The sequence below is a fragment of the Pungitius pungitius genome, chromosome 5 (genome assembly GCF_949316345.1).
Source record: "Pungitius pungitius chromosome 5, fPunPun2.1, whole genome shotgun sequence".
Classification (NCBI taxonomy): domain Eukaryota; kingdom Metazoa; phylum Chordata; class Actinopteri; order Perciformes; family Gasterosteidae; genus Pungitius; species Pungitius pungitius.
The window spans coordinates 14,165,981-14,193,588 of record NC_084904.1 but is presented as its reverse complement, the minus strand read 5'-3'; the positions used below and the strand labels follow the sequence as shown (position 1 = coordinate 14,193,588).

Here is a 27,608-nt window from a genome sequence, read left to right as displayed (position 1 = left end):
TTTTTGCTTATAGCTGTCAACTCTGGAGCGGAACAAAGTGAAAGTATTTTATGTTGAAAATCCAAGGACGGATGTTGTAGCGTTTCATTCACTTCCGGGTCACCCAACCGGAACAGCGCAGTTAACAAAACAAAGTAAACAGTGGGTCAACCGATATTTTTGCGATACTTGGGTGAATGAACTAACTTTCTAAATAACCTTTACCTGTTTCACGTATCAATGACGAAACAGTTGTAGCTATCAGTTCTGATACAACGTTACGTAGGTTAGCTTCAGTCTCCGAGAAGCTTTTGTATGTTTCTTCTTCGTTTCCCCTACATAATTGCAAGATGTCTAATAAGGAAGTGAAAACAGCACTTAAAAGTGCCAGAGAGGCCTTAAAAAACAAAGAGTACAAAGAGGCTCTGAAACACTGCAAGGTAAAGCCTCTCAGATTCACACACACTGACATTTCACGTGAGGTGTGTCGGCTGCTGTTATGAATATGCTCCAAAGAGTATGCTCGCTCGTTTCTAGTAAAGCTGACTCTGCTCTTTTCCATGTGATTCAAGGCTGTTTTGAAACTGGAGAAGAACAACTATAACGCATGGGTGTTCATCGGGTTGGCAGCCAGTGAGCTGGAGCAAGCGGATCAGGCGCAGACCGCCTATAAAAAAGCGGCGGAGCTTGAGCCCGAGCAGCTGCTGGCCTGGCAGGTGAGGTGGGGAGATGCAGTGACCGGTGCTTCTGGGCTTTAGACGTCTGTGTATTCTTGCATATTATACTACATCTCTCTCTGGCCACAATAACGTCAGTTGTGAACTGCGTGTTTTTTTATAGGGTTTGGCAAATCTTTACGAGAAGACCGATCAGTGGGATTTTAAAGTTGAGCTACCCAACATCTACCAGAAGCTTGTTGAGCTGTATGCAAGGTAAAGTAGGGAAAAACTCTTCAGGATGCTTCCTAAAGCTACACAGGAGTTACAATTAGTTGGCCATTATTTTCTCTCTCTTGAGTTAATTTATTGCTGCGTGATGTCCTTTTGACTGGTATAACATTTCACTTGCAATATTCTTGATTCTCATTATGTTCTCCATTAACAGCTCTGACAAAAATAAATGTTACGAGATGATCAGTAAGCTGTCGGATATCTATCAATCTGACAAAGAATATTTAAAGGTATGTAATTCATGTGTGATTAATTTGAAGAAAATACCTAATAATGCTTTTTACACGTTTTGAAAGTCATTTTTATGTTTCCTTATAGTTGGCAAAGGTTTGGCGGCAGCTCATTCAGGTGAAGGAGGAAGAGGCTGTGGACAAGAAAGAGTTACTGCAGCTGTGGCAGCAGATGACCCAACTCCTCTCAGAATGCCTTGATCAGCAAGAGCGGGACAATGAAACTCAACAGCATGTAAGATTTCTCCAAACGAGGACTTTGCTACACACTATAGTCCATCACCTTTGGCTTAATAGTTAAAAAAGAAAGAAAAAAAAGATATATATATATATATATATATTTCTTAGTTAGCCACTTGGTAACTGCTTTGTTTGTGATCATCTCAGTTAATCACAGCATTTGAGAAAGCCATGGTTCTCATAGATCCTGTACCCGGAGAGCAACACAAGAAAGCCTCAGCTGATTATGTTAAATGTCTTTCTAAAGTAAGTGCACCGTATCTGATTTCTATCTCAACCCCACAGAAAAAAATCAAAGACAAACAGAATGTGTTGAAAGTAGGACACATCATACTTAACCCCCGGACAGAAATGTTCTTAATCAGATGCTCTTTACGAATCCTCCCTTACTCTAGTTGCCACAAGAAGAGCCCAAAATGATTGAGGCATGTAAATCCATGCTGTCCTTGTATCCCAACCAAAGTTATCCTCTTGAGGTCCTTTGTTCTCACTACTTCAAAACAGGTAACATACTGACTAACAGAATGCATGTCATATTCAAGCATTGAGGGGAAGCTTTAGCTTTAGCGGTCAGTTTCACTTTTGGTACTCGGGGTGGGTTTTTTTCTGAAGGGGTTCAGAATGAGGATGCAGTCAGCTGTTTCTCCCGCCTCCTTGATCTGGCACCAAACAGTGGATTAGGTCACTTGGGTCTGGGCACCAAAGCACTGCAAGAAGGGAGGTTTAAAGATGCCATAAAGGACCTGGCCCAAGGTTAGTTTTTGCATCAACACAGAACAGCGGCAGATAATCATTACATACTGTGACATGCTTTTGTTTTTTACGTCTCTATCTTATACAATATATCTCTTTGGTTTCCTAGGTTTGAAAGAAATGAGCACTAGTAGAGGATGGTGCAATCTGGCTGAAGCCCAGTTTAAAATGCAGAAATACTCGGACTGTGCTATTTCATGCTCCCAAGGTATGTGAGTCTACTGTATCGCTACATTATCCAGATCTAATTCTAGTGGGAAATAAAATGTATTTTTTTTAACAAACAACATTTTGGGATGAAATAAATAAATATTCAAGCAGCTATATTGAGTCCCCAAAGCAGGAGGTGAAGTTCACTGTGTGTCTGGTTTCTATTAGGTGTGACAGGATGTGTTTCCGGAGACGAGGAGCTGAGGGTCAAACTGCTAGGGATGAAGCTCGAGGCTTTAGTCAGGAGTGGGGGAGACACTGCCGCTGACCAGGCTTTAGAGACCTTTTCACAGGTAATTGGGGATTTAAATCAATATTATGTGGAGTACTGCCAATTTATGTTTTGGGATACTGTATTGATTCTCAAAAACATTTTTTTTATTTTGATTGATAGTTTGTATGTAAATGTGAAGTCAGTCAATACTACATAGTGTTTTCTCAGATTTAAGGAATATTGGTGGAGTGTTTTTTAAAATGTTTTTAAAGATTAGATTTACAAACAATGTCAATATATTGACATGTGTACAGTATTGTAGGAAAGGATTTTTATTGTAACTCCTCACAATAAGCATACTCCTTGATATCATATTAAATGTCTATGTTTATTCTTCTTTTTTTCTAGATCCCAGATTCTGAAAAAGACCCAGTTCTAGTCGGCCTTAAAGGACGAGCATACCTCAACAAGGGACAAGTGGACGACGCACTCAAGGTTGAAAACCTTTCTCCTACTGAACTCTTTACAAATCTATTATATGATTCTATGAGTAACAACACAGTACTAAAGAAAATGATTCACAACAATCTCCTGTTTTAGCATATAAAACTAATGCATCTTCTGTAGGTGTCCTTAGAGCTGCTGGCCTCTCACCCGAATCTGACCCAGGGGTTGATACTGAAAGGACTGGGCCATTTGGCTCAGGGACAGCATCAGCTGGTAGAGGAGAGGTAAAAAGAAGACTTTTTGTGTACATGTGAGATCTGTGGCCATGCATTCTCTTAAAAGGCCAGTTATGGGGATCTATAGACAGAAATGAAATATTAAACCGATTTCTATGTTTTCATAAGTGTTTATTTTCTGTTACCGTTCATGGTAGTGGGCAAACAAAGGTGTTTTAGTTGATTACAATCTGCAAACACGCTACTAGATAGATTCAACCAAGTCCTACACACTGTCCCTTTCAATTTCACCTATAATGTGTGTGGTGCAAACTAGTGAATCCTGAGAGGGCAACTTTTCTTTATGGCTTTGTTCATGTTTAGTTTCCTCAAGGCGATCAGTCAGAGCCCAAACTGTGGAGAGTATTATTTCTTGCTGGGACGACTTTACTGGGACATGGGAGAAGAGACCCGAAAAGACAGAAGCAAAGCCCATACACATTTGCTCAAGGTTAGTACAATTGTTATTTTTCCAAGGGTTAAAGTAATCTTTTAAATATTGATAATGGGGCCAATGAAAGATTAGAGTGTTTAAGGGATTCACTTAACTTCCACACTTGTTGAATGTCACAATCGGGTTATTATTGCCGGAAGTCAAGTGTTGTGTTGAATGGCATCTTAGTTTGAAAGTTTATTTTTTTTCATTTCAGGCTGCAAAGTTAGACCCAAATCTTGGTTGTGTGTTCCGCTACCTCGGGCATTACTATCTCCATGTGGCAAATGATCTTGACCGCTCACGACGATGCTATAAGAAGGCCTTTGAGATGGACAACGACGATGCTGAGTCTGGAGCCGCCTCAGTGGACCTCAGTATGAAGCAGGACGACATGGTAGGTGGATTTGGCAACATTGTTCAACATTGTCATCATGTGGCGTGGGCACTTTGTTGTGAAGTTTCCTTTCAGGTGCATCTTTTTTTTTCGTCCTGACGGTCCTTCTTTCCCTATCCTCCTTTTCATTCTTCAATATTCTTTCCCAAATTCCATAGGACACTGCTCTGGCAACACTGCAGTCCGTGATTGAGAAAGCCACTCCAGGCTCAGCCAAATGGGCTTGGATGAGGCGGGGGCTGTATTACCTCAAGATCGGAGAGCATCAACAAGCTGTTGCTGAGTAAGAGTTTAAAATCTTTCCCAATTGTTTAAACGTAGGTTTTAATCATTTTTCAATATCACGTTTTACACATTTTTACATTTTATGTTTGAAGTCTGCAGGCAGCTCTGAGAGCAGATCCAGAGGACTGGGTGTGTTGGGAGTGTTTAGGTCAGGCCTACCTCAACCGCCGGAGTTTCACAGCCGCTCTGAAGGCCTTTGGTAAGGCCTATCAGCTCCAACCCTCCTCCATCTATAGTGTCTACCAGGCTGCTGCTATCAAACAGACCCTGGGCAAGTTCAAAGAGGCGGTTGCAGAGTACTTGCTGATCACAGCGCAGCAAGACTATGTGCCTGCCCTCAAAGGTAGGTGTTTGAATTAATGTATCCAAGGCCTTCCCTTTGGTTTAATGGAATCCTGAATCTCAGCATTTAATCACATTATTATGTTATGTTCAGGTCTTGGGGAGTGCCAGCTGTCTCTAGCAAAAAGTTTAATGGAAGACTGCAGAGATGGGGGAGCCATTGACCTTATTCAGCAAGCCATAAAAAACCTCTTCCGGTAATGACTTGACAATACTTTAATCTGTACGTCTTAGAATGAAATTGCTGATTTGAATAATTTATCATTTGATTGTTCTCGGCTCGACAGAGCTGTGGAGATGCGTCCAGACCTGTCCTGTTTGTGGAAGCTGCTGGGAGATGCTTGCACCGCTGTCCGCACCGTGTCGCCAGACGTTGCTCAGCTTTTAGTGCCAGCCCCACTGGCTGGCTTAGATAACCAGAGCCACACACTGAACCAGGCCCAGACACTCAAGGTTGGAGAGAGGTAAGGCCACAAACTGGCATAGTTTATCTGGCAAGCTGCATTTACTATTGCCACTTCTTCAAGTCAGCCATTTATAAGGGGGGATTGTTGGTTGGCTCTTGGTATATTGTTGTGAGCTGATGGCTTTGTCTGCAGGTGTTATGCCCATGCTTTGAAGCTGATGCCTGAGGTTCCCAGCCTTTGGAATGACCTTGGACTCAACTATTACCATCAGTCCAGCTTGTCCTGCCTCACAGAGGATGACCAGAACTCGCCATCGTTGCTACTGGAGAAGGCACAGCAGGTATATCGCACAATCCTGCATGTTTCTACCCAGAGATGGTATTTTTAAGAGATACTTCCTCTTTTCAGTGTTTAAAAAAGGCTATCATGATGGACAGTGGGAACCACAGCTTCTGGAATGCCCTGGGAGTGATTTCAATGAGCAAAGGTAATGATATACTAATATCTGTCCCATTGGGTGGATAGATGTATGATGTATGGCTAACTTTTCACTTTCTTTCTTTTCAGGTCTTGAGAACTTGGCTCTGGCTCAACATTGCCTCATTAAGTCAATACAAGTTGAAGCAAACGTATGTAATGCACATAAGTTCAGGTGAAGATTAGTATTTTCAGAAACTCTTGAGATTTTCTTATAACTTGTTTATAATTTGTTGCAGAATGTTGTTGCTTGGACCAACCTTGGTACCCTGTATTTGAAGAACGACAACATCGAGGTGCGTGTGTGATTTTATTTTTGATATGCTTATATAGTTGGCTGACATTTTCTTTGTTAATGTTTGGTTTTATTATCTTAGCTTGCACACAAGGCCTTCAAAATTGCCCAGTCGCTGGAGCCGCTCTATGTCAACTGCTGGATTGGACAGGTACAATCTTTCACAGTCGCCTGATCATGTCAAGGCTTTTAAATAATTGTGTAAAAAAGGTTATCAGTACGTATGTTTTCTCAAATGTATAAACGGTAATCCTCATACACGCTTTGCACATGTGAGAAAATACCGTTGGTTGATGTCTGCAACCTCACCGCATGGTGCTGCCGAATCCTACACTCTGCCCCTTTCTGGCTTATTTATTGTGCCTCTTTTCCGTACTGTAGAGGATAAATTTGAGACACAACATCAAGCCGAATGCTATATCTAACAAGGAAAAGGCTAATTATGTATTTATGCAAGGGGTGAAGAATTTGGAAGACGTGTAAGCTCGGTGTGAGTTCTCATTATGTTTTTGATAAGTAAAATGAGAGAAGAGACCATTTCTTTTTGTTCTTTAGTTATACACAAACTACATTTAGCAATGCAAGGATTTAAAGAGGCAAGAAATACTACTTTCTTTATTAATTTGATTATGTTGGTATGTATATATCGATGAAGCAATTGATGAGTTTCTGTCTTAATGGTAGTGTTGTCCCTTTGTCCTTTCCCCAGGCACTGATAGCAGAGAGGGTGGGAAGCTACGACACCATGGATCTTTTCAGGCACACCACTGAACTCAGCACACATGTACGTGACCTCCCAAAACCACCGGGGTTGCTATTGTAATTCTAATCTATTAGCTGGCATATGACCTTTTAATCAGTTGAAATTTCTTTGTAACTCTGCTTAATGTTCAGCTATTAGCCTTTTGCTACTACAAGACAGTGACTAGGAGTTTAAACAATGTGTATTCTGCATTTCTCTGTTTTCCCCCTTTACGCTTCTCCTCTTTCCCCCGGCAGATGGAGGGAGTGAAAGGTTATGCCTACTGGGTGTGTTCCACCCTGCTGGATAAGAGCAACAGAGACTCTGAACTTTACCGCTACAACATAGTCCAGATGAATGCCATTTCTGCTGCTCAGGTGTCGCTCAGCAAGTACACAGGTACGGCATCTGTTGATGGGTTGACGTGGATCCACAGATCCCTTGGTTGGATTTGTGTCATTTGTGATTAGAGCCTGATTTTTTTTGTGACATGAAGTTTATTTTGGCTCCCTCCCAGAGAGGATCCAGTCCGACCCCTTTGCTTTCATCATGCTTGGTTACCTGAATGAGCATCTGCACCTGAAGAGACAGGCCATAAAGGCTTACAAAAGGTGTTTGCTTGAATTGCGGCGACTGACTCCAAAGGCTCACATTTGAGGCATTGTGCTTTGTATTCATCTGACCTTTTCTTACTCTTAAATCTCTTTCCTCAGAGCTGTGGAACTGCTGACGGCCATGTCCTCGACCGAGGAGCTGGCCTTTGCTCTAGGCAGCTATGGACGTGCTTTGTGGTAACAACCATGCTCTCCTATTACCATGTACTCCTTCTTTGATAATACTTATATAATACCCCTAAATCCATGTTTTGCATGTCCAACTGTGTCTTTTTGCAGCACTGCAGGTCAGTCAGAGGAGGCTGTGTGTGTTTATAATTCCACTCCACTGCAGGAGCTCAGCGATCTGGCCGGGCTGGCTCTCGCCTACAGCAGGGCAGGACTCATTCCAGAGAGCATCGACGGTTTGGATTAGCAGACGTACTGAGATATAAGATTCTAAACATTTTAACCTGCCATAGTGAATGTAACACATTTCTGTGTGTATATATGTAGCCTATGAACGTGCCTTGGCTGTGGCTTCCACTGAGAAGGAGAGGGCTTACATCTTGACAGCTCTAGCTCTGCTTCAGCACCGGCAGGGTAACCAAGACTCAGCCAAGACTCTGCTGTTTAAATGGTGAGTCCACATTGTTGTCGTATGGAAGTTGTTTTATACGAATAGTACTCGTACAACATTTGCCTCAAAGCTGAAAGTATTTATCTCTGTGCTTTCTGTCTCAATAGCTCGATGTTAAAGGAGCCCATCTCAGAGTCTCTGCTGTGTTTATGTGCCCTGGGGTTAGTCCACAGCGATGCTACACTAGCTGCTGCTGCGCTGACCGAGTTGCTAAAGCTTGGTCCAGGGTCTGTGAAGGTTGTTGAGCAGCGATGCCTCCTCACCTGTGCCTTGCTCGCCCTGCAGGGCAACTACAGCGCCGTGCAAAGAGAGGCTTCCAGAGCTGTGCACAGGTGTGATGAAACTGCCCTATGACACTGACGGCCATATTTATGATGCCTTTTGCACCTTGTTCTTACTCTTCATTTTGTGGAGGATTGTGTGTATCACTCTGTTTATTATCATTAGTTGTGGGTAGTTCTGGATTTATATATCAGGAATATTAAAGTAAGTATATGGTTGAAGAATTAACTGAGTTAGAGCTATTTCTATTGGATTTTCATGACAGCAGACCACAATGTAGTATGCAGGTATCTTCACTGTTGCATTTGTACAGAAGCAAAAGCGCTTTGCTACAAGCCTGATGTTAAGTACCGTAAAACTTATCAACAGATGCAACAGTTCCCCAGACAGTGAAGCAACATCATAAACACAATCTGTCATTTTTATGGGGAAAAGCCTTTTTATGAATTACAAATTGTGTTCTGTCTCTCTTTTTCACAGCAATCCTGGAAACCCATCTCTATGGGCCCTGCTTTCCAGGCTGGTACCACAATACCACCCCAAAAAGGCTAATGTAATACATATACACACCCATACAAACATTACACACAACCCAAACACAAACACCAGAAATCTATTTTACATGGTTCGCGTAGTGGAATTAATGGTTTGGTCTGCTGTGGATTGCAGGGCGGTGCGATAGCTGGTCACGTTGCCTGTCTCTCCAGTATGACCCAAGGAAAGGTAAGAGAGTGGCTGGATATTTAAGCTTAACATGGCTTTGTGTCTTTTTCTTCGGTTGTGTTGTTTGTTTTCTACACGCTCATTAACCTCAGTGCCACTCCATATCATAACTCTAGACTTACATTGTATATATTATACTATGTAAAGTTTTCAGCATCCAAACTAGGGCTGCCCCCTCTTAAACTGTGAGTCATATAATTACTTGTTTTGGTCTAATCCGCTGTCTGTAGTGGATTAGTCGTTTGTTATGACTTTTGTCGATGATGGTTTTACAGATCTGTCAATTAAATCAACAAATCAATTAGTCAAAATCATGTAAGTGTTGGTCATCTAAGAATTTTTTTGGTCGAGGACAGCATTAATCCAAACTATTCGACCTAATTAAAAGCCCAATGCTGTCAACGTTGAACTCTGTATATGTGCCACAGTGTTTGTATGAAACTGATCTGATGTCACTGTGGTGTCCTGCAGAGGGCGCTGTTGTACAGTGGGGTGAACCAGCTAGCTAACGGGAGACACTCTGGAGAGGACAGTCACAGGAATGCGCTGAAGACGATGCAGAGAGCTGTGTTGCTCTGTCCTGGTAAAAGCACACAGGCACACATGAAGGCCTTAAGCTTCTTCACAAACAACCACACACTTATTATTAGAAACTTGAAGAAGTGAGAAAGTCACTACAAGGAAATAATTTTGTGTAAATTCTCTTATTTAGATGCATTCTAATGAAATATTGTGTATGTGAGAAGGGTATTGCTATATTAAATAAATTCATGATTTACACTTTTGTGCCACCGACAATCTTGTTCATGTCTACCCAATATTCTATAAACGTAAAGCTACCTTACACCAAGTGATCCGAGTCCCCCGCCAACTTTCTGCTTTCAGATGATCCAGCAACATGGGCGGGACTGATGGCTGCCTGTCACACAGAAAATACTTCCTGTTATCTCTCCGGTTCTGCTCCCAGCAGACGAGGATTGGAGCAAACACTCATGTCAGTTGTTTCTGAGAAAGGTATGTGCACACGGTTGTTTTAGGGGTAACCTCTTTTGTTTGTTTGAGTGCACACTTAACTTTTTCTCCATCCCAGTGCATAACGTGGAGGAGATCGAGCGCCCTCTGGCCCAGGCTCTGGAAGGCTGGGTACTAAAACAGGCCGTGACTGGTCTCATGCTGGGGGGACAGCTGGAGCAGGCTGAAGCCCTCTGCTCACAGGTGGGCTATAAACAAACAACTCCACAAGCAACGTCGATCCCGTTTCTGGATTTACTCACTTGTAGAAAAGGCTGGACTTCAGAACAGAAATGAACACCCGTGAAGCACTTGACGTTACATGCAGGGGCCTCCTATTTCCATCGCTGCGTTCCTCATGCTCCGTCTGCTTTGTCCAGGTGCTGAGTGTTTCTCCGGAACACCCAGAAGTGATGCTGTCACTGAGACAGGTGCAGTGTCAGCGCCTCCTACTGGTCGGTACTGGTACTGTACTCCCAGACCCTGTGCTGGAGCAACTCCAAAACGCAGTGATGATGAACCCCACCAACCTTGGGGCGTGGCATGTGAGTGGACACTCAAATAAGTTTCAATACCGTACCAGTATATAATGTCAGTGGCTCAATAACAAGCTTTGACTGTGTCAGTGAAATGATGACACAGTGATGATGTTTTTTTCTTCTCCTAACCACAAACAGCCATTTCATGGAGTTTCCACGGTTCAAATGAGGACCATTTATCTGCCTTAGTTGAGGCCTTATATTGGTGCACTTATCATCAAATGGAGCATACTAGCGTACAATAGTAGCATTTGTAACCATATGCTTTATATTGGCTTTATTTTCATGCAGCAGAGGATTATTTTTCAGTGATTATAAGATGAATACTATACTGTAGAATTTTCACCTCTTATTTTCCTTCACCCACCTTGTTCTAAAGCTCACATTCTAAACTATAATCCCACTGTCCTATTCTCCTCCTGCCAGTGGCTGGCTGAGGTGTTTCAGAGCCAGGGCTTGCTGGTTCAGGCGGTCATGGCTTACAGGCAGAGTCTGCAGCTGGCCTCACAGCTCGGCCTGCACAGCAGCCAGGTGGCCAGCCTGCTTCGACTAGCGCTGCTGGCCTTGGTAAACTGTATGGTGAGTTGCTGTAATCTGAACCTCACAAATATTCACGCTTTGAAATATTGGCGCTTTTATCCAAAGCAACTTACATTGCATTATAACCCATGCGTTACATTTTGCCTGAGCAATTAGGAGTTAGGTGTCTTGCTCAGGGACACTTTGACGCATCACACTACTCCTACACACTACTACATTTTTATAAAATTCTAAACCTTATGTGATCTTTCCTCTCAGACGGGTGTCCCAGGAAATGAGTGGACGGACATGATACTAGAAGCCACGACAGAAGTCTTGAAGCTAGGGTCGTGTCCCATGGCCCTCCTCTTCCAGGCCCTGCTCCAGTATGTGAACAAGATGGCTGCTAGGTGAGTGACTCTCACTGTTTTGTGTTTCAACTTTAACAGCTGATATCAATATGCATGTGGCATGTGTCCTCCCATTGGCTTGGAATCTGAAGTAATTAAATGAATCCTTACACAACTGAAACCTCAGATGTATGCCCCATTTGAGAAATGTTGCACGACTAATTGCAATAATAAAGGCACATTCATGCCAGAGACACGTTTCATTTTATATATAATAATAATGATAATAAAGAGGGAATGGTTATAGATTCAGACAGGATGTCAAACCCAGATCAGCTGAATAACATTGATGCCATTCCATGTTTATTGAAGAGCAAATTGACCATTTACACCAACACAGAGCCCAGAACACAGAGCCCAATTAGCAATACTAATATTTAATTAAAAAACGTCCCTTCTAAGTGTTGTTTCTCGTCTATGAGACATCTACAGAATGAGAGTGGAGGTATTCAGGTTAACAAGTAACAGGGCTCCAGTTCTACCTTTGCCCGTTTCTGCAGGGACACAAGGCGTGTGTTGGAGAGGTTGGCTTACTCTCAAGACCTCCCTGTGACAGTGGTGCAAGTGTCCAGCTGGTACCTCCTCAGACACCTGCATGCCAAAAACGACCAGGACCTAATGAATGTGAGCACTCTGCTGCCTCATAGCTACACTGGCTTTGGATTAAATCCCTTTTGGGGGAAATATTCATTCATTTGAAATGCATATTTCGTCAACATGACTTCTTTGCAAACAGTGTATGAAACTGAAACCAGTCGACTTTGAATTCTTATGTTGAAAGTTTCATTTTCCGAATAACCGTGACGGTAAACATATTTTCTCATCTTTCTCTGCAGGTTCTTTTGCAGCATGCCAAAATGAATGGAGATAAAAGGCTGATGGAGTTTCATTCCCTGCTTGCCTCCTCTTCATCATGAGATTTGCAAGTCTACGAAGGCATCACCATGAAATCAAGCAGTTTAACCAGATTATCCATGAACTTTCTGCTTCTGTTTAGCTCATAAGAAATCATATCAAACTGGGTATGGGTCTCATATTAGATTATTGGGGTTGCATCATTATTTAATTTGACATCATTCAGATTAAATGATTTCAGAAAATTGTGCATAATGTCCGATTTACTTTAAGTAAAGCAACCAATGTCCAGATCCTGGGTGAAATAAATACATCTGTACCGGCTAAACCTAACTTAAAGCCACTGGGGGGCTGCATAGACAGGCTAAAAGTAGTTGACGCGCTGGCTACTGCACGACTATAACTTGTGTCTAGTGAACAAACAGCTTCCGGCTTTGCTTGATTTGATGCGTATTTTATTTCTCACCATTTCAAGGATATTCAATATCCTGCAAGCATCCATTGCCTGTCCATATAAAGTCCATTCAGCTGTGTCACATACAACAAGGCAAACGTGACGGAGCCCGGAGCGGTCAAAACACTGAGTGCTCCTCCGTCAAACACCACCTCCCACATGTCAGAAAGTTCCCACCTATACAGAAATGTACACCCAACACCATGAGGACACCTACTGGCCCAATGTGGTAGCTTCCACACATTGACACTAGAACTGGCTCCTACAACATCTTTAATAATACAGACATATTGTTTCATTTTGATTGCATTCTAACGCATATTAGTATGTCAGTAAAACATGACTGGAATATAAAGTAGATCATTGTATTACGAAAAGTACGGGGATGTGCGCAGCAGTATTTTAACGTACATCACCAATTACGGCTCATTGATAGTTCATTTGTGAAAAGGAAAAGAAAGTAACGGACGTTCAAGTATGTTTAAAATAAATTCTAAAGTAGAATTACACCCTGAGCTGTGAAATTTTACTCATTCCTCCTCCACCCCTTTAGAAGGCCGTACGTGTGTCGATCCTTGTTCCACCTGTTTTTATCGGCACCGTTTTCAGGCCTTAATTCCATCTCAGGTGCTAGCCTGGCAGACATGCTTGGTCATGAGACTACAGATGTTTTGCCCGCAGCCCCAACACGGTTGCTTAATGTGTGGAGAACCCTGCTTTGTCTTCCTCTGACACAGTGAACACACATCAACAGCACCGCCCAGAAGGGATGTTGCACCACCATCTCCTCTGCTGGTATTTCTCAGACTATCAGCCACAAGCTGCTGAAGCCCGGTCAGTACGGTGATTTCTGCCTTTGCAATGCCCACCACCATCACTCTTTTGGGGTCAAACACACAATCCTCCTCTAGGCCACTGGGCACGGCCGCCATGCCGCAGTTGGGGGGCACCCAAGCGGTGTCGTAGCCCTGCGCGCTCCAGGTGTACTGCATGGGATGGTTGTCCCTGTCGATGCGCTTGACACGGCCAACACGCACGCGCAACTCGAGGACCACGCGGTCCGAGGGGTTACTTTGCAACGGATAACGTTCGGCTTTCTTCTTATCCCGACTGACATAAACCCCTCGTCCCAGCATGCCAGCCGATGACTGCTGGAAGCCGTGGGCGATGATGAGCCTCGCCGTGGCGACGCTGGTCCCGTGGTACATGGTGTAGACGCCGCTGTCTTTGGGCTCCTGGGACGCTCCCAGCTCCACGCGAGGAGAGTCGTCATCGTAAATCACCTCCCAGCCGAAGAACGGCAGCGACATCGTGTTTGGGTGAGGGGCTAAGTGACAGCGGGAATCAAACAATCTCATCAGGCTAATTTAATTGACTTTTTTCGTATTTTATGATGCAGCGTTCGGTCAAGTTGGAAAGAGATTGGAATGTTCGGACTTTACGGATCAATAACACGGTCGTAAAAAACAACTAAGATGTATTGGGACATTTCCGACAATGATCAGCTTGACCGACATGACATTTTAATAGTAAAAAAGTATTGTACTGCTCATGTTCAAAGTTTGTATCAAATCTAATTATTTATAACAGCTTTTAGGCTTAAACTTACCTTCTGCGAGTGGCTGCTCTCCCTGTATGAGTTAAACAACTTTCACTTTCTGTTCAGCATTCAAATATCTCATCCTGTTATGGCCCTACCAACGCCGTGCATATATCGTCAATAATCGCGGCCTACTCTCGATGGCCGGTTAGCTCAGTTGGTTAGAGCGTGGTGCTAATAACGCCAAGGTCGCGGGTTCGATACCCGTACTGGCCATGTTAGGTTTTTATCCCGAACTTCAGTCAAACGTCTATCTATTACAACCGAGAAAGATCCACTTATACAACGTTCACTGTGTATTCTGGTGTTGGAGATACTTTTGGAAAATGTACGAAAAAATACTGCTGACACATCTTAGAGGATGTTGCACTTACATGGTGCATAAAGACAAGTTTATGGCAGGTATGTCTATTCAGTTAAATATTTCAAAATTTTAAAAACCAATGTCCACTCTGTCAGTTGAATGCGATTTTGCAATGCACATAATCATAATGCATTCTGATTATAGTATAAAAAGAAATAACTGATTGAATTCATTTTATTTTGTATAGCCCAAAATCACAAATGACAAATTTGTCTTAGTCTGTATACATGATTTACCAGAAACTATTGTCAATGGTGAATAATATTTTGTAGTGCCTAAACAAGGATCCCCAATATATGTCCAGCAGCCTTACCTATTTAATCGGGCACCCAGAGCATGACATCATCCTAAATTGATCATTGTTTTCTTAATCTACATCATCTTCCCTCACCTTGGCTGGACATACATGCTTGGACATGAGAATGCAGATGTTTTTCCCACACTCCCAGCACTGTTGCGTGATGTGTGGAGCGCCCTGCTGGGTCGTCCTCTTACACAGTGGACACGCGTGGGCGGCACCGTCGCCTCCTTGTCCCGCTTTTCGAGATGTTTTCGAAAGAACCTCTTGAAGCGCCTTCTGCACGGTGGCGTTCGGTGCCTTCGCGATACCCACCACCTGCACTCGTTTGGGGTCGAACACACAGTCCTCCTCCAGGCCGCTGCGCACGGCTTTGAGGCCACACCTGGGGGGCACCCAGGCGGTGTCGTAGCCATGCGTGTGCCAGGTGTACTGCATGGGGTGGTTGTCCTGGTCAATACGCTTGACGCGGCCGACGCGCACACGTACCTCAAAGACCACGCGGTCCGCGACGGGACTGTTGAGCGGATAGTGAGAGGCCTTTTTCTTATCACGGCTGACGTACACACCCTTTCCCAGCATGCCGCCCGATGACTGGTTGAAACCGTTCGCGAGGATGAGCCGCGCACTGGCGGTGCTGGTCCCGTGGAACATGGTGTAGACGCCCCGGTTTCGCGGTTTCTGGGACTCCTCCAGCTCCACGCCGGGAGAAGATGCGCCGTCGTCGACCACCTCCCAGCCAGAGAACTTCAGTGACATCCCGGTTTTAAAAGGTGACTGGATAGGGGAGTAATTAGAAATGAATAGCCTAGCAATCCACCAGGATGTAACTTGTATTTAACACTGCGGTCATGTGGACCGCATTTCAAAAGGAAATGCGCCTCTATGTTGGGTATTACGGTAAAAGGGGCTGTACAGCCAAAAAGGCACTGATCATCATTTGAAGTGTCTTTTATCAATATTTGAACTCTCTTTAAATCAGATAGCAGATGGGTAACACTCTTTTGACACTTGGTCCTATGTAAATCTGATCTCCTCTATTAACTTGTACATTTACATGAAATATTACTGTGTACTTTTTGAGATACTTGAAGGTAAAGTTAGTAATATTGCCATTATATTCGTCTTTTTTTCATTTTTGAACTGTCTTTAAATTAGATAGCAGCTGGGTAACACTCTTTTGACACTTGATCCTATTTTAAGTTGACCTCCTCTATTACCATCTCAAATTACATGAAATATTACTCTGTACTTTTTGAGATAACTGAAGGCAAAGTTAGTACTTTTGCCATTATATTCGTCTTTTTCTCAATCTTTGAACTGTCTTTAAATTAGATAGCAGCCGGGTAACACTCTTTTGACACTTGATCCTATTTTAAGTTGACCTCCTCTATTACCATCTCAAATTACATGAAATATTACTGTGTACTTTTTGAGATACTTGAGGGTAAAGTTAGTACTTTTGCCATTATATTCGTCTTTTTCTCAATCTTTGAACTGTCTTTAAATCAGATCAAAGCCGGGTAACACTCTTCTGACACTTGATCCTATTTCATGTCGACCTCCTCTATCACCATGTACATTTACATAAATTATTACTGTGTACTTTTTGGGATACTTGAAGGTAAGGTTAGTAAAATTGCCATTAGATTCGTCTTTTTCTCAATCATTGAACTGTCTTTAAATCAGATACAAGCCGGGTAACACTCTTCTGACACTTGATCCTATTTTAAGTTGACCTCCTCTATTACCATCTCAAATTACATGAAATATTACTGTGTACTTTTTGAGATAACTGAAGGTAAAGTTAGTACTTTTGCCATTAGATTCGTCTTTTTCTCAATCTTTGAACTATCTTTAAATCAGATAGAAGACGGGTAACACTCTTTTGACACTTGATCCTATTACACGTTGGCCTCTTCTATTAACATGTAAAGTTACATAAAATATTACTCTGTACTTTTTGAGATAACTGAAGGCAAAGTTAGTACTTTTGCCATTATATTCGTCTTTTTCTCAATCTTTGAACTGTCTTTAAATTAGATAGCAGCCGGGTAACACTCTTTTGACACTTGATCCTATTTTAAGTTGACCTCCTCTATTACCATCTCAAATTACATGAAATATTACTGTGTACTTTTTGAGATACTTGAGGGTAAAGTTAGTACTTTTGCCATTATATTCGTCTTTTTCTCAATCTTTGAACTGTCTTTAAATCAGATCAAAGCCGGGTAACACTCTTCTGACACTTGATCCTATTTCATGTCGACCTCCTCTATCACCATGTACATTTACATAAATTATTACTGTGTACTTTTTGGGATACTTGAAGGTAAGGTTAGTAAAATTGCCATTAGATTCGTCTTTTTCTCAATCATTGAACTGTCTTTAAATCAGATACAAGCCGGGTAACACTCTTCTGACACTTGATCCTATTTTAAGTTGACCTCCTCTATTACCATCTCAAATTACATGAAATATTACTGTGTACTTTTTGAGATAACTGAAGGTAAAGTTAGTACTTTTGCCATTAGATTCGTCTTTTTCTCAATCTTTGAACTATCTTTAAATCAGATAGAAGACGGGTAACACTCTTTTGACACTTGATCCTATTACACGTTGGCCTCTTCTATTAACATGTAAAGTTACATAAAATATTACTGTGTACTTTTTGAGATAACTGAAGGCAAAGTTAGTACTTTTGCCATTATATTCGTCTTTTTCTCGATCTTTGAACTGTCTTTAAATCAGATACAAGCCGGGTAACACTCTTCTGACACTTGATCCTATTTTAAGTTGACCTCCTCTATTACCATCTCAAATTACATAAAATATTACTGTGTACTTTTTGAGAAAATTGAAGGCAAAGTCAGCAATATTGCCATTATATTCGTCTTTTTGTTAATGTTTGAATTATCTTTAAATCAGATAGAAGACGGGTAACACTCTTCTGACAATTGGTCCTGATTCATGTTGACCTCTTCTATCAATATGTAAAGTTACATAAAATATTACTGTGAAATTCTTTAGATACTTGAAGGTAAAGTTAGTAATATTGCCATTATATTCGTCTTTTTCTCAATCTTTGACCTATCTTTTAATCAGATAGCAGCCGGGTAACACTCTTTTGACACTTGATCCTATTTTAAGTTGACCTCCTCTATTAACATGTACATTTACATAAAATATTACTGTGGAACTTTTGAGATAACTGAAGGTAAAGTTAGTACTTTTGCCATTAGATTCGTCTTTTTCTCAATCTTTGAACTATCTTTAAATCAGATAGAAGACGGGTAACACTCTTTTGACACTTGATCCTATTACACGTTGGCCTCCTCTATTAACATGTAAAGTTACATAATATTAAATATTACTGTGTACTTTTTGAGAAAATTGAAGGCAAAGTCAGCAATATTGCCATTATATTCGTCTTTTTGTCAATGTTTGAATTATTTTTAAATCAGATAGGAGCCGGGTAACACTCTTCTGACACTTGATCCTGGTTCATGTTGACCTCCTCTATCACCGTGTAAAGTTACATAAAATATTACTGTGTACTTTTTGGGATACCTGAAGGTAAAGTTAGTAAAATTGCCATTATATTCGTCTTTTTTTAATTTTTGAACTGTCTTTAAATTAGATAGCAGCTGGGTAACACTCTTTTGACACTTGATCCTATTACACGATGGCCTCCTCTATTAACATGTAAAGTTACATAAAATATTACTGTGTACTTTTTGAGATACTTGAAAGTAAAGTTAGTACTTTTGCCATTATATTCGTCTTTTTCTCAATCATTGAACCGTCTTTAAAATCAGATAGCAGCCGGGTAACACTCTTCTGACACTTGAACGTATTTCACGTTGACCTCCTCTATCAATATGTAAAGTTACATAAAATATTACTGTGTACTTTTTGAGATACTTGAAGGTAAAGTTAGTACTTTTGCCATTATATTCGTCTTTTTCTCAATCATTGAACCGTCTTTAAAATCAGATAGCAGCCGGGTAACACTCTTCTGACACTTGAACGTATTTCACGTTGACCTCCTCTATTAACATGTAAAGTTACATAAAATATTACTGTGGACTTTTTGAGAAAATTGCAGGTAAAGTTAGTACTTTTGCAATTATATTAGTTTTTTCTCAATCTTTGAACTGTCTTTAAATCAGATAGAAGCCGAGCCAATGGTGGGCCTCAGCCGGCACGCGTCAGCCTTCACTTTTATTGAGCTACAGGGTCCTTTGACTGGAGTTGGTTAATTAACGCCCTGGCGATGCAACAAGGTTGGTCGCTCTGAGAACTGTCTGCCCCGGAGAACAGTTGGACCGGGGGCAGGGTCGGCCGAAAGGCGGTGGCGGTGCAGGGCCGCAGTGCCTTTTGACCTCTCAACGGTTTTACGCCCTGTTGAACTCTCTCTTCATAGTCCTTTTTAATTTTTCTTCATTGGCATGACGTTAATTTGTGGAGTAAAACATATTTCATCCCATATTTGGGGAGCTTTTATCAACCATAAAATGTATGCGCCCCCCCCCCCCAACTTGATTTTGGTTTGTTGCCTCAGGGCAACTTGTATATATAAAGTGAAATAAGTCAAAAAAGCAATGTAGGCATTTAGAAAGAAGTTCATTTTGAGGACATTAACTACAAATGGATCCAAACATAAATTAAAAAATATTAAACAAAGAAATGAAATTACCAACACTGTATGTACAAAATCCACATCCAAAACATGTAAACTTAAAGGGCTTGTTTGTGTCACTTTGTATGGCATACACATTCGACTGACCTACAATAACCTGAAGAATATCTTAAAATACTGAAGGGGGGACATGATATCATTAGAAATGTTATGCCAGGGCGAGCACAGAATGTATTGTGGGGTGTTCAGCCTCTACTATGTCTTCATCCTCATCTTGATCCACAGACTCACTGTCGCTTTGATCAGACATGCGTTATCCTAAGAAAGTACAAATATGAATGTCATATTCAAAATGAATGAATGAATGAAGGACACACATTGTTCTACTGACTGACCCCTGACGGACCCCTGATCTCCTAACTGTCTGGCAGGGATCCAATCTTTCTGACTCCAATCCAATCTTTCTGACTCCTTTCAAGCTCACTTTCCTCGTTGTCACTGTCCTCACTGTCAGATGGATCAGCCCTAACAGCTTGATTTACAAACATTTCGCCCATTAAATGTTCCTGTTTCCATTCCCATTCAATATCAGTAGTTGGTACAACAAAAATATTGACTGTGGTCAATGACCTAACTGCACAGTGTTGCCTTGTGTCAACTAACCAAAACACCCAGTTTTAATAAAGAAATAACAATAAATTAATTACCAAATATACTTAGTTACATACTCATGCACACAAAAACATATTCTTTAATGAAGATATTTTATAGACCAGTTTTAGAGTTACTTTTGTCTCACAGATTTGGGGCATTGTGTCCCATGCAGCTTGGCAGCCATAAAAGAATGCTTCACCCAAAGAGAAAAAGTCTCACCCACTTTGGGCCCTCCTTTGATTGGACGCAGACATGTCTGCTGAAATTATATATGTGGTGGGGTTGAATGCAGCCTAGTCCACAGTATTTGCGTGCCTTAGGTATTCTCTATAATTCTTGGGGTGCAAGTCCCCAGGTGGCGTTGTTGGTCTCTCTCCCTAACGCCCCGCCGCATATACATTGTTTTTAATTAAAGGGTAGGTCAGTGTAAGGTCCAAAAAAGTATTGTGTTGCCTGAAGACAAAACCCCCGGAAAGCAGCCGGTCCGGACTCAGTCTCGCCCCACACCCTGAAGCATTGTGCTGACCAGCTGTCTCCTGTTTTCACCGCCATCTTCAACACCTCCTTGGTGTCATGCCACGTCCCAGCCTGCTTCAAGGCCTCCACCATCATCCCTGTTCCCAAGAAGCCCAGGATAATAAGGACTAAATGACTACAGACCCGTCGCACTGACCTCTGTAGTCATGAAGTCCTTTGAACGGCTAGTCCTGTCCCACCTTAAGTCCCTCACCGACCCTCTCCTGGACCCCTGCAGTTCGCCTACAGAGCCAACAGGTCTGTAGACGATGCTATCAACATGGCCCTCCACTTCATCCTCCAGCATCTGGACTCCCCAGGAACCTACGCCAGGATCCTGTTTGTGGACTTCAGCTCTGCCTTCAACACCATCATCCCGTCTCTGCTGCAGGACAAACTCTGGTTTGCCCACCTCCACCTGCAAGTGGATCACTGACTTCCTGTCCGACATGAAGCAGCACGTGAAGCTGGGGAAACACGTCTCTGCCTCTCGGTCCATCAAGACCGGTTCAATGAAGACAGTGGAGATGGTCGTGGACTTCAGGAGGAATACAGCCCTACCTTCCCCCCTCACCTTGTGTGACTCCCCCGTCACCACTGTGGACTCCTTCCGTTTCCTGGGCTCCATCATCACCCAGGACCTCAAGTGGGAGCTGAACATCAGCTCCATCACGAAAAAGGCTCAGCAGCGGATGTTCTTCCTGAGGCAGCTGAAGAAATTCAACCTGCCTCAGACGATGATGGTGCACTTCTACACGGCCATCATGGAGTCCATCCTCTGTTCCTCCATCACCGTGTGGTACGCTGCAGCCACAGCCAAGGACAAGGACAAGGGCAGGCTGCAGCATGTCATCCGCTCTGCAGAGAGGGTGATTGGCTGCAATCTTCCGTCTCTCCAGAACTTGTTCGCTTCCAGGTCTTTGAAGCGGGCCAGAAAGATTGTAGCCGACCCCTCCCACCCTGGACATGAACTGTTTGTGCCCCTTCCATCCGGCAGGAGGCTGCGGTCCATCAGGACTAAGACCTCCCGCCACACGAACAGTTTCTTCCCTTCGGCAGTCGGGCTCATCAACAGAGGCCGGGGCCCCCCCTGACTGACTCGGACTCCCATGTTCATTCATTCACTTTGTCACTTTCACTTGTCACTCGTCACTTGTTTAGCTGGTGCACTTAATCTATAATCTATATTTTTATTTCTAATTTTCTTATCTCCTCTAACTTACTAACCCATAGCTTTAGTTTTTAGCGTACTAACCCATAGCATATATTTTATTATACTTTTATTTTATTTTTATCTCATTTGCACTATGTCATCATTATTGTACTGTCTTCTGTCATGCACCAACCGCCAAGACAATTTCCATGTATGTCCAACATATTATGACAATAAACGTTTCCTGATTCCTGATTCCTGAAGGTTACAGTCTGCCATAGAGGTTTACGGTACTTGTTCACTATCAGTCTCGTGCTAGTATTTAGCCTTTGATGGAGTTCTTAGGGTTAGGGTTTGTTGTCCAAACAACCCGACTTCAAGAAAGGTTGTTACGGCCTCCTGCCATCTATGGGCTCTGCCTCAATCTGATGTGCAGGCTGAGCGGTCCCACGTGGAACCGCATTTTGGCACTGGGCTCTTTCCTCTTCGCTTGCCGCTACTGCGGGTAACCTTGTAAGTTTCCTTTCCTGCACTTAGTAAGATGCTTCAATTCAGAGGGTTAGCTTGTCTGATCTGAGGTCAAAGTCAAATGAGGTGCAGCCCCAGAACTGCTGGAGCGATAGAGGAGGGTCCCACCCATGGACCCCCGCAGGAGCAACTCCTTTCGTAACCGGAACACGCATAACGCGGTCAGTGCAAAAACAAAAGTCCACCGGCAGCTACATCCAACCGAGGAGGAACAATGGCCTGATAGGGGCCCCTGGATCGTACATCCTGTGGTCTGCACTGAAGGGGACAAAGTACCAACTGCGCTGACTTTCTCTTATTTCAAACTGTACAGTAAAGGTTTATGGAAATATACATGGGCATAGAGGGAAGGGAAATGACAAATAACATGTCATTCTTACTGATTTCACCTGTGCTCTTAAGCTACAAAATCTAATTTTATGCAACAACTACATGGGGATAGAGGAGGTCAACATGAAGCAGGATCAAGTGTCAAAGGAGTGTTACCCGGCTGCTATCTGATTTAAAAATAATTCAAAGATTGACAAAATACGAATATAATGGCAATATTACTAACTTTACCTTCAGTTATCTCAAAAACTACACAGTAATATTTTATGTAACTTTACATGTTAATAGAGGAGGCCAACGTGAAATAGGATCAAGTGTCAAAAGAGTGTTACCCGGCTGCTATCTGATTAAAAGATAGTTCAAAGATTGAGAAAAAGACGAATATAATGGCAATATTACTAACTTTACCTTCAAGTATCTCAAAAAGTACACAGTAATATTTCATGTAAATGTACAAGTTAATAGAGGAGGTCAGATTTAAATAGGACCAAGTGTCAAAAGAGTGTTACCCAGCTGCTATCTAATTTAAAGACAGTTCAAAGAATGAAAGAAAGACGAATATAATGGCAAAATTACTAACTTTGCCTTCAATTATCTCAAAAAGTACACAGTACTATTTTATGTAACTTTACATGTTAATAGAGGAGGCCAACGTGTAATAGGATCAAGTGTCAAAAGAGTGTTACCCGTCTTCTATCTGATTTAAAGATAGTTCAAAGATAGAGAAAAGACGAATATAATGGCAATATTACTAACTTTATCTTCAGTTATCTCAAAAAGTACACAGTAATATTTTATGTAAATGTACATGATGATAGGGGAGGTCAACATGAACCAGGACCAAGTGTCAGAAGAGTGTTACCCGGCTTCGATCTGATTTAAAGACAGTTCACATATATAGAAAAGACGAATATAATGGCAAAAGTACTAACTTTACCTTCAGTTATCTCAAAAAGTACACAGTAATATTTTATGTAACTTTACATGTTAATAGAGGAGGCCAACGTGAAATAGGATCAAGTGTCAAAAGAGTGTTACCCGGCTGCTATCTGATTAAAAGATAGTTCAAAGATTGAGAAAAAGACGAATATAATGGCAAAAGTACTAACTTTACCTTCAGTTATCTCAAAAAGTACACAGTAATATTTTATGTAACTTTACATGTTAATAGAGGAGGCCAACGTGAACCAGGACCAAGTGTCAGAAGAGTGTTACCCGGTTTCTATCTAATTTAAAGATAGTTCAAAGATAGAGAAAAGACGAATATAATGGCAATATTACTAACTTTATCTTCAGTTATCTCAAAAAGTACACAGTAATATTTTATGTAACTTTACATGTTAATAGAGGAGGCCAACATGTAATAGGATCAAGTGTCAAAAGAGTGTTACCCAGCTGCTATCTAATTTAAAGACAGTTCAAAAATTTAAAAAAGACGAATATAATGGCAATTTTACTAACTTTACCTTCAGGTATCTCAAAAAGTACACAGTAATATTTTACGTAACTTTACATGTTAATAGAGGAGGCCAACATGTAATAGGATCAAGTGTCAAAAGAGTGTTACCCAGCTGCTATCTAATTTAAAGACAGTTCAAAAATTAAAAAAAGACGAATATAATGGCAATTTTACTAACTTTACTTTCAAGTATCTCAAAAAGTACACAGTAATACTTTATGTAACTTTACATGTTAATAGAGGAGGCCAACGTGTAATAGGATCAAGTGTCAAAAGAGTGTTACCCAGCTGATATCTAATTTGAAGACAGTTCAAAAATTAAAAAAAGACGAATATAATGGCAATTTTACTAACTTTACCTTCAGGTATCCCAAAAAGTACACAGTAATATTTTATGTAAATGTACATGATGATAGGGGAGGTCAACATGAACCAGGACCAAGTGTCAGAAGAGTGTTACCCGGCTTCTATCTAATTTAAAGAGAATTCAAAGATTGAGAAAAAGACGAATATAATGGCAATATTACTAACTTTACCTTCAGTTATCTCAAAAACTACACAGTAATATTTTATGTAACTTTACATATTGATAGAGGAGGTCGAGGTGAAATAGGATCAAGTTTCAGAAGAGTGTTACCCGGCTTCTATCTAATTTAAAGACAGTTCAAAAATTTAAAAAAGACGAATATAATGGCAATTTTACTAACTTTACCTTCAAGTATCTCAAAAAGTACACAGTAATATTTTACGTAACTTTACATGTTAATAGAGGAGGCCAACATGTAATAGGATCAAGTGTCAAAAGAGTGTTACCCAGCTGCTATCTAATTTAAAGACATTTAAAGAGAGTTCATTTAAAGAGAGTTCAAATATTGAAAAAAGACACTTCAAATGATGTTCAGTGCCTTTTTGGCTGTACAGACCCATTTACCGTAATACCTTACATAGAGGCGCATTTTATTTTGAAATGCGGTCCACATGACCGCAGTTATTTAACGTACGAGACGTGTAAAGCCAAGGAGACATTTGTTTGGCTCACGCTTTCTCTGTGGTGCATCGCATTTTTTCCAGAATGTGTCTCAATGAGTACTAGTGTTTTAATTACAGCACTTCTAGTACCTTTGTTGTTGAGAGCTGCCATAGTGAACCACGGCCTTGTTTGTCTGTTTTTTATACTACCGTAGCAGGCTCATTTCTACTCAATGAATCACCTGTGTCAGTTCATTTTGTACATTATGTTTTAGTGTGTCAATTCATGTCGCTAGTTTTTAGTACACTCTGGTTTGTTTGCTGTTCCTTTATTCTTTAGTAGATTGAGATAGAATACAAATTAAATACAGAGTCAAATAAAAGACAGGGCGATAATAAATATACGTCTCTCTACCAGATACATTTGCATCTCCTATAGCCACCTTATTGACTTCTCAAAAGATAAATTAAAGAGAATATAAACGTGGAAACAATACCGTACAAAACCTTACCGTCAACGAGCAGTCGTTTTCTCTGTCAACTCGAGAAGTTTTACTTTCTGTTCAGTAGGTTTTGTCCACGGATTTTTCCACGTCATTGTCCCTGCCCTGTATGGCCGGTTAGCTCAGTTGGTTAGAGCGTGGTGCTAATAACGCCAAGGTCGCGGGTTCGATACCCGTACTGGCCAGACTTTAGTTTAATCACCCGAAAGCGGCGTGTATTATTAGACGGAACAAAATTAATCAATTATAACTGAATTGACATACACGGCATTATCTTATTTATGATCCATGACTTTAATTAATCGCATTTTCTGTACATCTTTGACTTTGATCAGACGGTATGAAATATGTATTCCAACATACATTGTATGTAGCCTAAACAGATTACATTAGTGTTTCTCACTAGAATAGAATGGCTGTGTGACCCACATTCTATCTTAATGACACGCCGGGACCCAAATAGAGGAACGTTTTTACCACAAATGTATTTAATGAAAAGATGGTGAAGTATGAACCTGAGATAGTGAATATACTTAATTGAATACACAATTTGTGTAATAAAACAATAATACATAATAATAATAATAATCATACAATAATGAAAAGTTCAACTCCTGAGAAGTGGTTTAAAAAAGACTCAAATAATGAATTAAGGGAGAACTCGGGATACATTTTGTTTCTCTGAGTTCTACTTGACAAGGCCATCAAAGACAAGTTCATAAACTTAATTTTATATTCAGTGGGCTATTTAATTCTATTACAAAAACCTCATAGCCCCCTATACAAGGAGGGTGTAATCCAACCTGGCTCACGCTACCTGTCAAAGCCTTTAAAAATATAAACTTGGGACAGTTAATGACAGCAGTGACTTTTTCTGCTGTAATTGGAGACCTTTTGTGACCCAGACGTTAAGCACATACTTTTCTCAGCGATTGCCAACTGTGTCTGATGTAATGTGACGTTTAGAGGATTTTAGCTGCTAACAGCTGTCTGCGGAGAATAGCTCCAAAAACAGTAGTGATGGTGCACAGAAACACAGACCGTGTTGTCGATATGTCATTTTTAATCAGTTCCATGGGGACAAGCCAACAATCAGTTATTGTGGATTCCATTTAATTTCAGCTATTTATTGTTATTTTTTATATTGTGGATTCTTCTTTTTATCTTGAACTTTCTTTACTACTGACTATTTATAATAGTTGCCTATTGTTTTAACCATATCTTTTATTTGCACTTTAATCTGTTTCTCTGTGAATCCCGATAATTTTCTTACTCCTGGAATAAATTATTTGTATTATATATTTCACATCATAAAGCTCAACAAAGCTGAAAGTTATTAGAGATAAAGACTGTAAAAGAATGTCTTTAATTAACAGTTTATGAACGTCATTTTGACATGAGGCCGAAATAGCTCAGTTGGGAGAGCGTTAGACTGAAGATCTAAAGGTCCCTGGTTCGATCCCGGGTTTCGGCAGGCTTTTGAAACACCGGAACTGTGATGCATTCAATCACACATCGGTACTTAAAAATACCCTCCATCAAAAGTTTACCTCAATAACATTCAGTCCTTACCTCTTAAATATTATAGAACCCTGTGTGCAGGTTTTTCTTAAATCACGGCGTAAGAGCCATTTTGTTATTGTTTTGTTAACCTCCCACCACTTGGGGGCGTCGAGCACTGTTTCAATCAGGCCACGAGGTCCATATAATCAGGTTCGTTGGCGTTTTGGGAAGCAAACAGTTTTTGACCGTGGGAGAATTTACGAAGGTGTCGCACTCGGTAATATAGAGGATTTAACTCCTTTTTTTTAAATCATCATTTCTTGTAGGTGTGTTTGTGTGTAATTTTAACTAAACAAAAAAGGATAAGATAACATTTAATATATATAT

The 27,608-nt window shown here is 41.1% G+C and overlaps 2 protein-coding genes and 3 non-coding genes across 5 annotated transcripts; 4 read left to right on the top strand and 1 right to left on the bottom strand.

The window, feature by feature from the left end:
• Positions 1–106: 106 nt before the first annotated feature.
• On the top strand, positions 107–12,370 carry skic3 (SKI3 subunit of superkiller complex). Its single transcript, XM_037483707.2, has 40 exons — positions 107–419; positions 552–695; positions 820–911; positions 1,084–1,159; positions 1,248–1,394; positions 1,547–1,645; positions 1,795–1,903; positions 2,012–2,152; positions 2,262–2,360; positions 2,531–2,655; positions 2,985–3,071; positions 3,204–3,307; positions 3,623–3,749; positions 3,949–4,128; positions 4,287–4,411; positions 4,506–4,756; positions 4,850–4,952; positions 5,043–5,219; positions 5,355–5,502; positions 5,571–5,649; positions 5,730–5,791; positions 5,879–5,935; positions 6,017–6,085; positions 6,644–6,718; positions 6,934–7,075; positions 7,194–7,287; positions 7,390–7,467; positions 7,570–7,694; positions 7,786–7,909; positions 8,017–8,241; positions 8,672–8,744; positions 8,861–8,914; positions 9,386–9,497; positions 9,800–9,928; positions 10,005–10,129; positions 10,306–10,470; positions 10,891–11,043; positions 11,263–11,393; positions 11,894–12,017; positions 12,230–12,370. The coding sequence occupies exons 1-40, from the start codon at positions 330–332 to the stop codon at positions 12,308–12,310; spliced, it is 4,701 nt and encodes a 1,566-aa protein (XP_037339604.2). The 5' UTR covers positions 107–329; the 3' UTR covers positions 12,311–12,370.
• A 171-nt stretch (positions 12,371–12,541) lies between these two features.
• Positions 12,542–25,844, bottom strand: LOC119225119 (uncharacterized). The gene is made up of 3 exons (XM_062562177.1): positions 25,728–25,844; positions 15,035–15,741; positions 12,542–14,064 (listed from the first exon to the last, which is right to left on the bottom strand). The coding sequence occupies exons 2-3, from the start codon at positions 15,721–15,723 to the stop codon at positions 13,326–13,328; spliced, it is 1,428 nt and encodes a 475-aa protein (XP_062418161.1). The 5' UTR covers positions 15,724–15,741; positions 25,728–25,844; the 3' UTR covers positions 12,542–13,325.
• trnai-aau (transfer RNA isoleucine (anticodon AAU)) lies at positions 14,445–14,518 on the top strand. Its single transcript has one exon. It is a non-coding gene; the product is annotated as a tRNA-Ile (tRNA).
• On the top strand, positions 25,830–25,903 carry trnai-aau (transfer RNA isoleucine (anticodon AAU)). The gene has a single exon. It is a non-coding gene; the product is annotated as a tRNA-Ile (tRNA).
• A 1,216-nt stretch (positions 25,904–27,119) lies between these two features.
• Positions 27,120–27,192, top strand: trnaf-gaa (transfer RNA phenylalanine (anticodon GAA)). Its single transcript has one exon. It is a non-coding gene; the product is annotated as a tRNA-Phe (tRNA).
• The last annotated feature ends 416 nt before the right edge of the window (positions 27,193–27,608 follow it).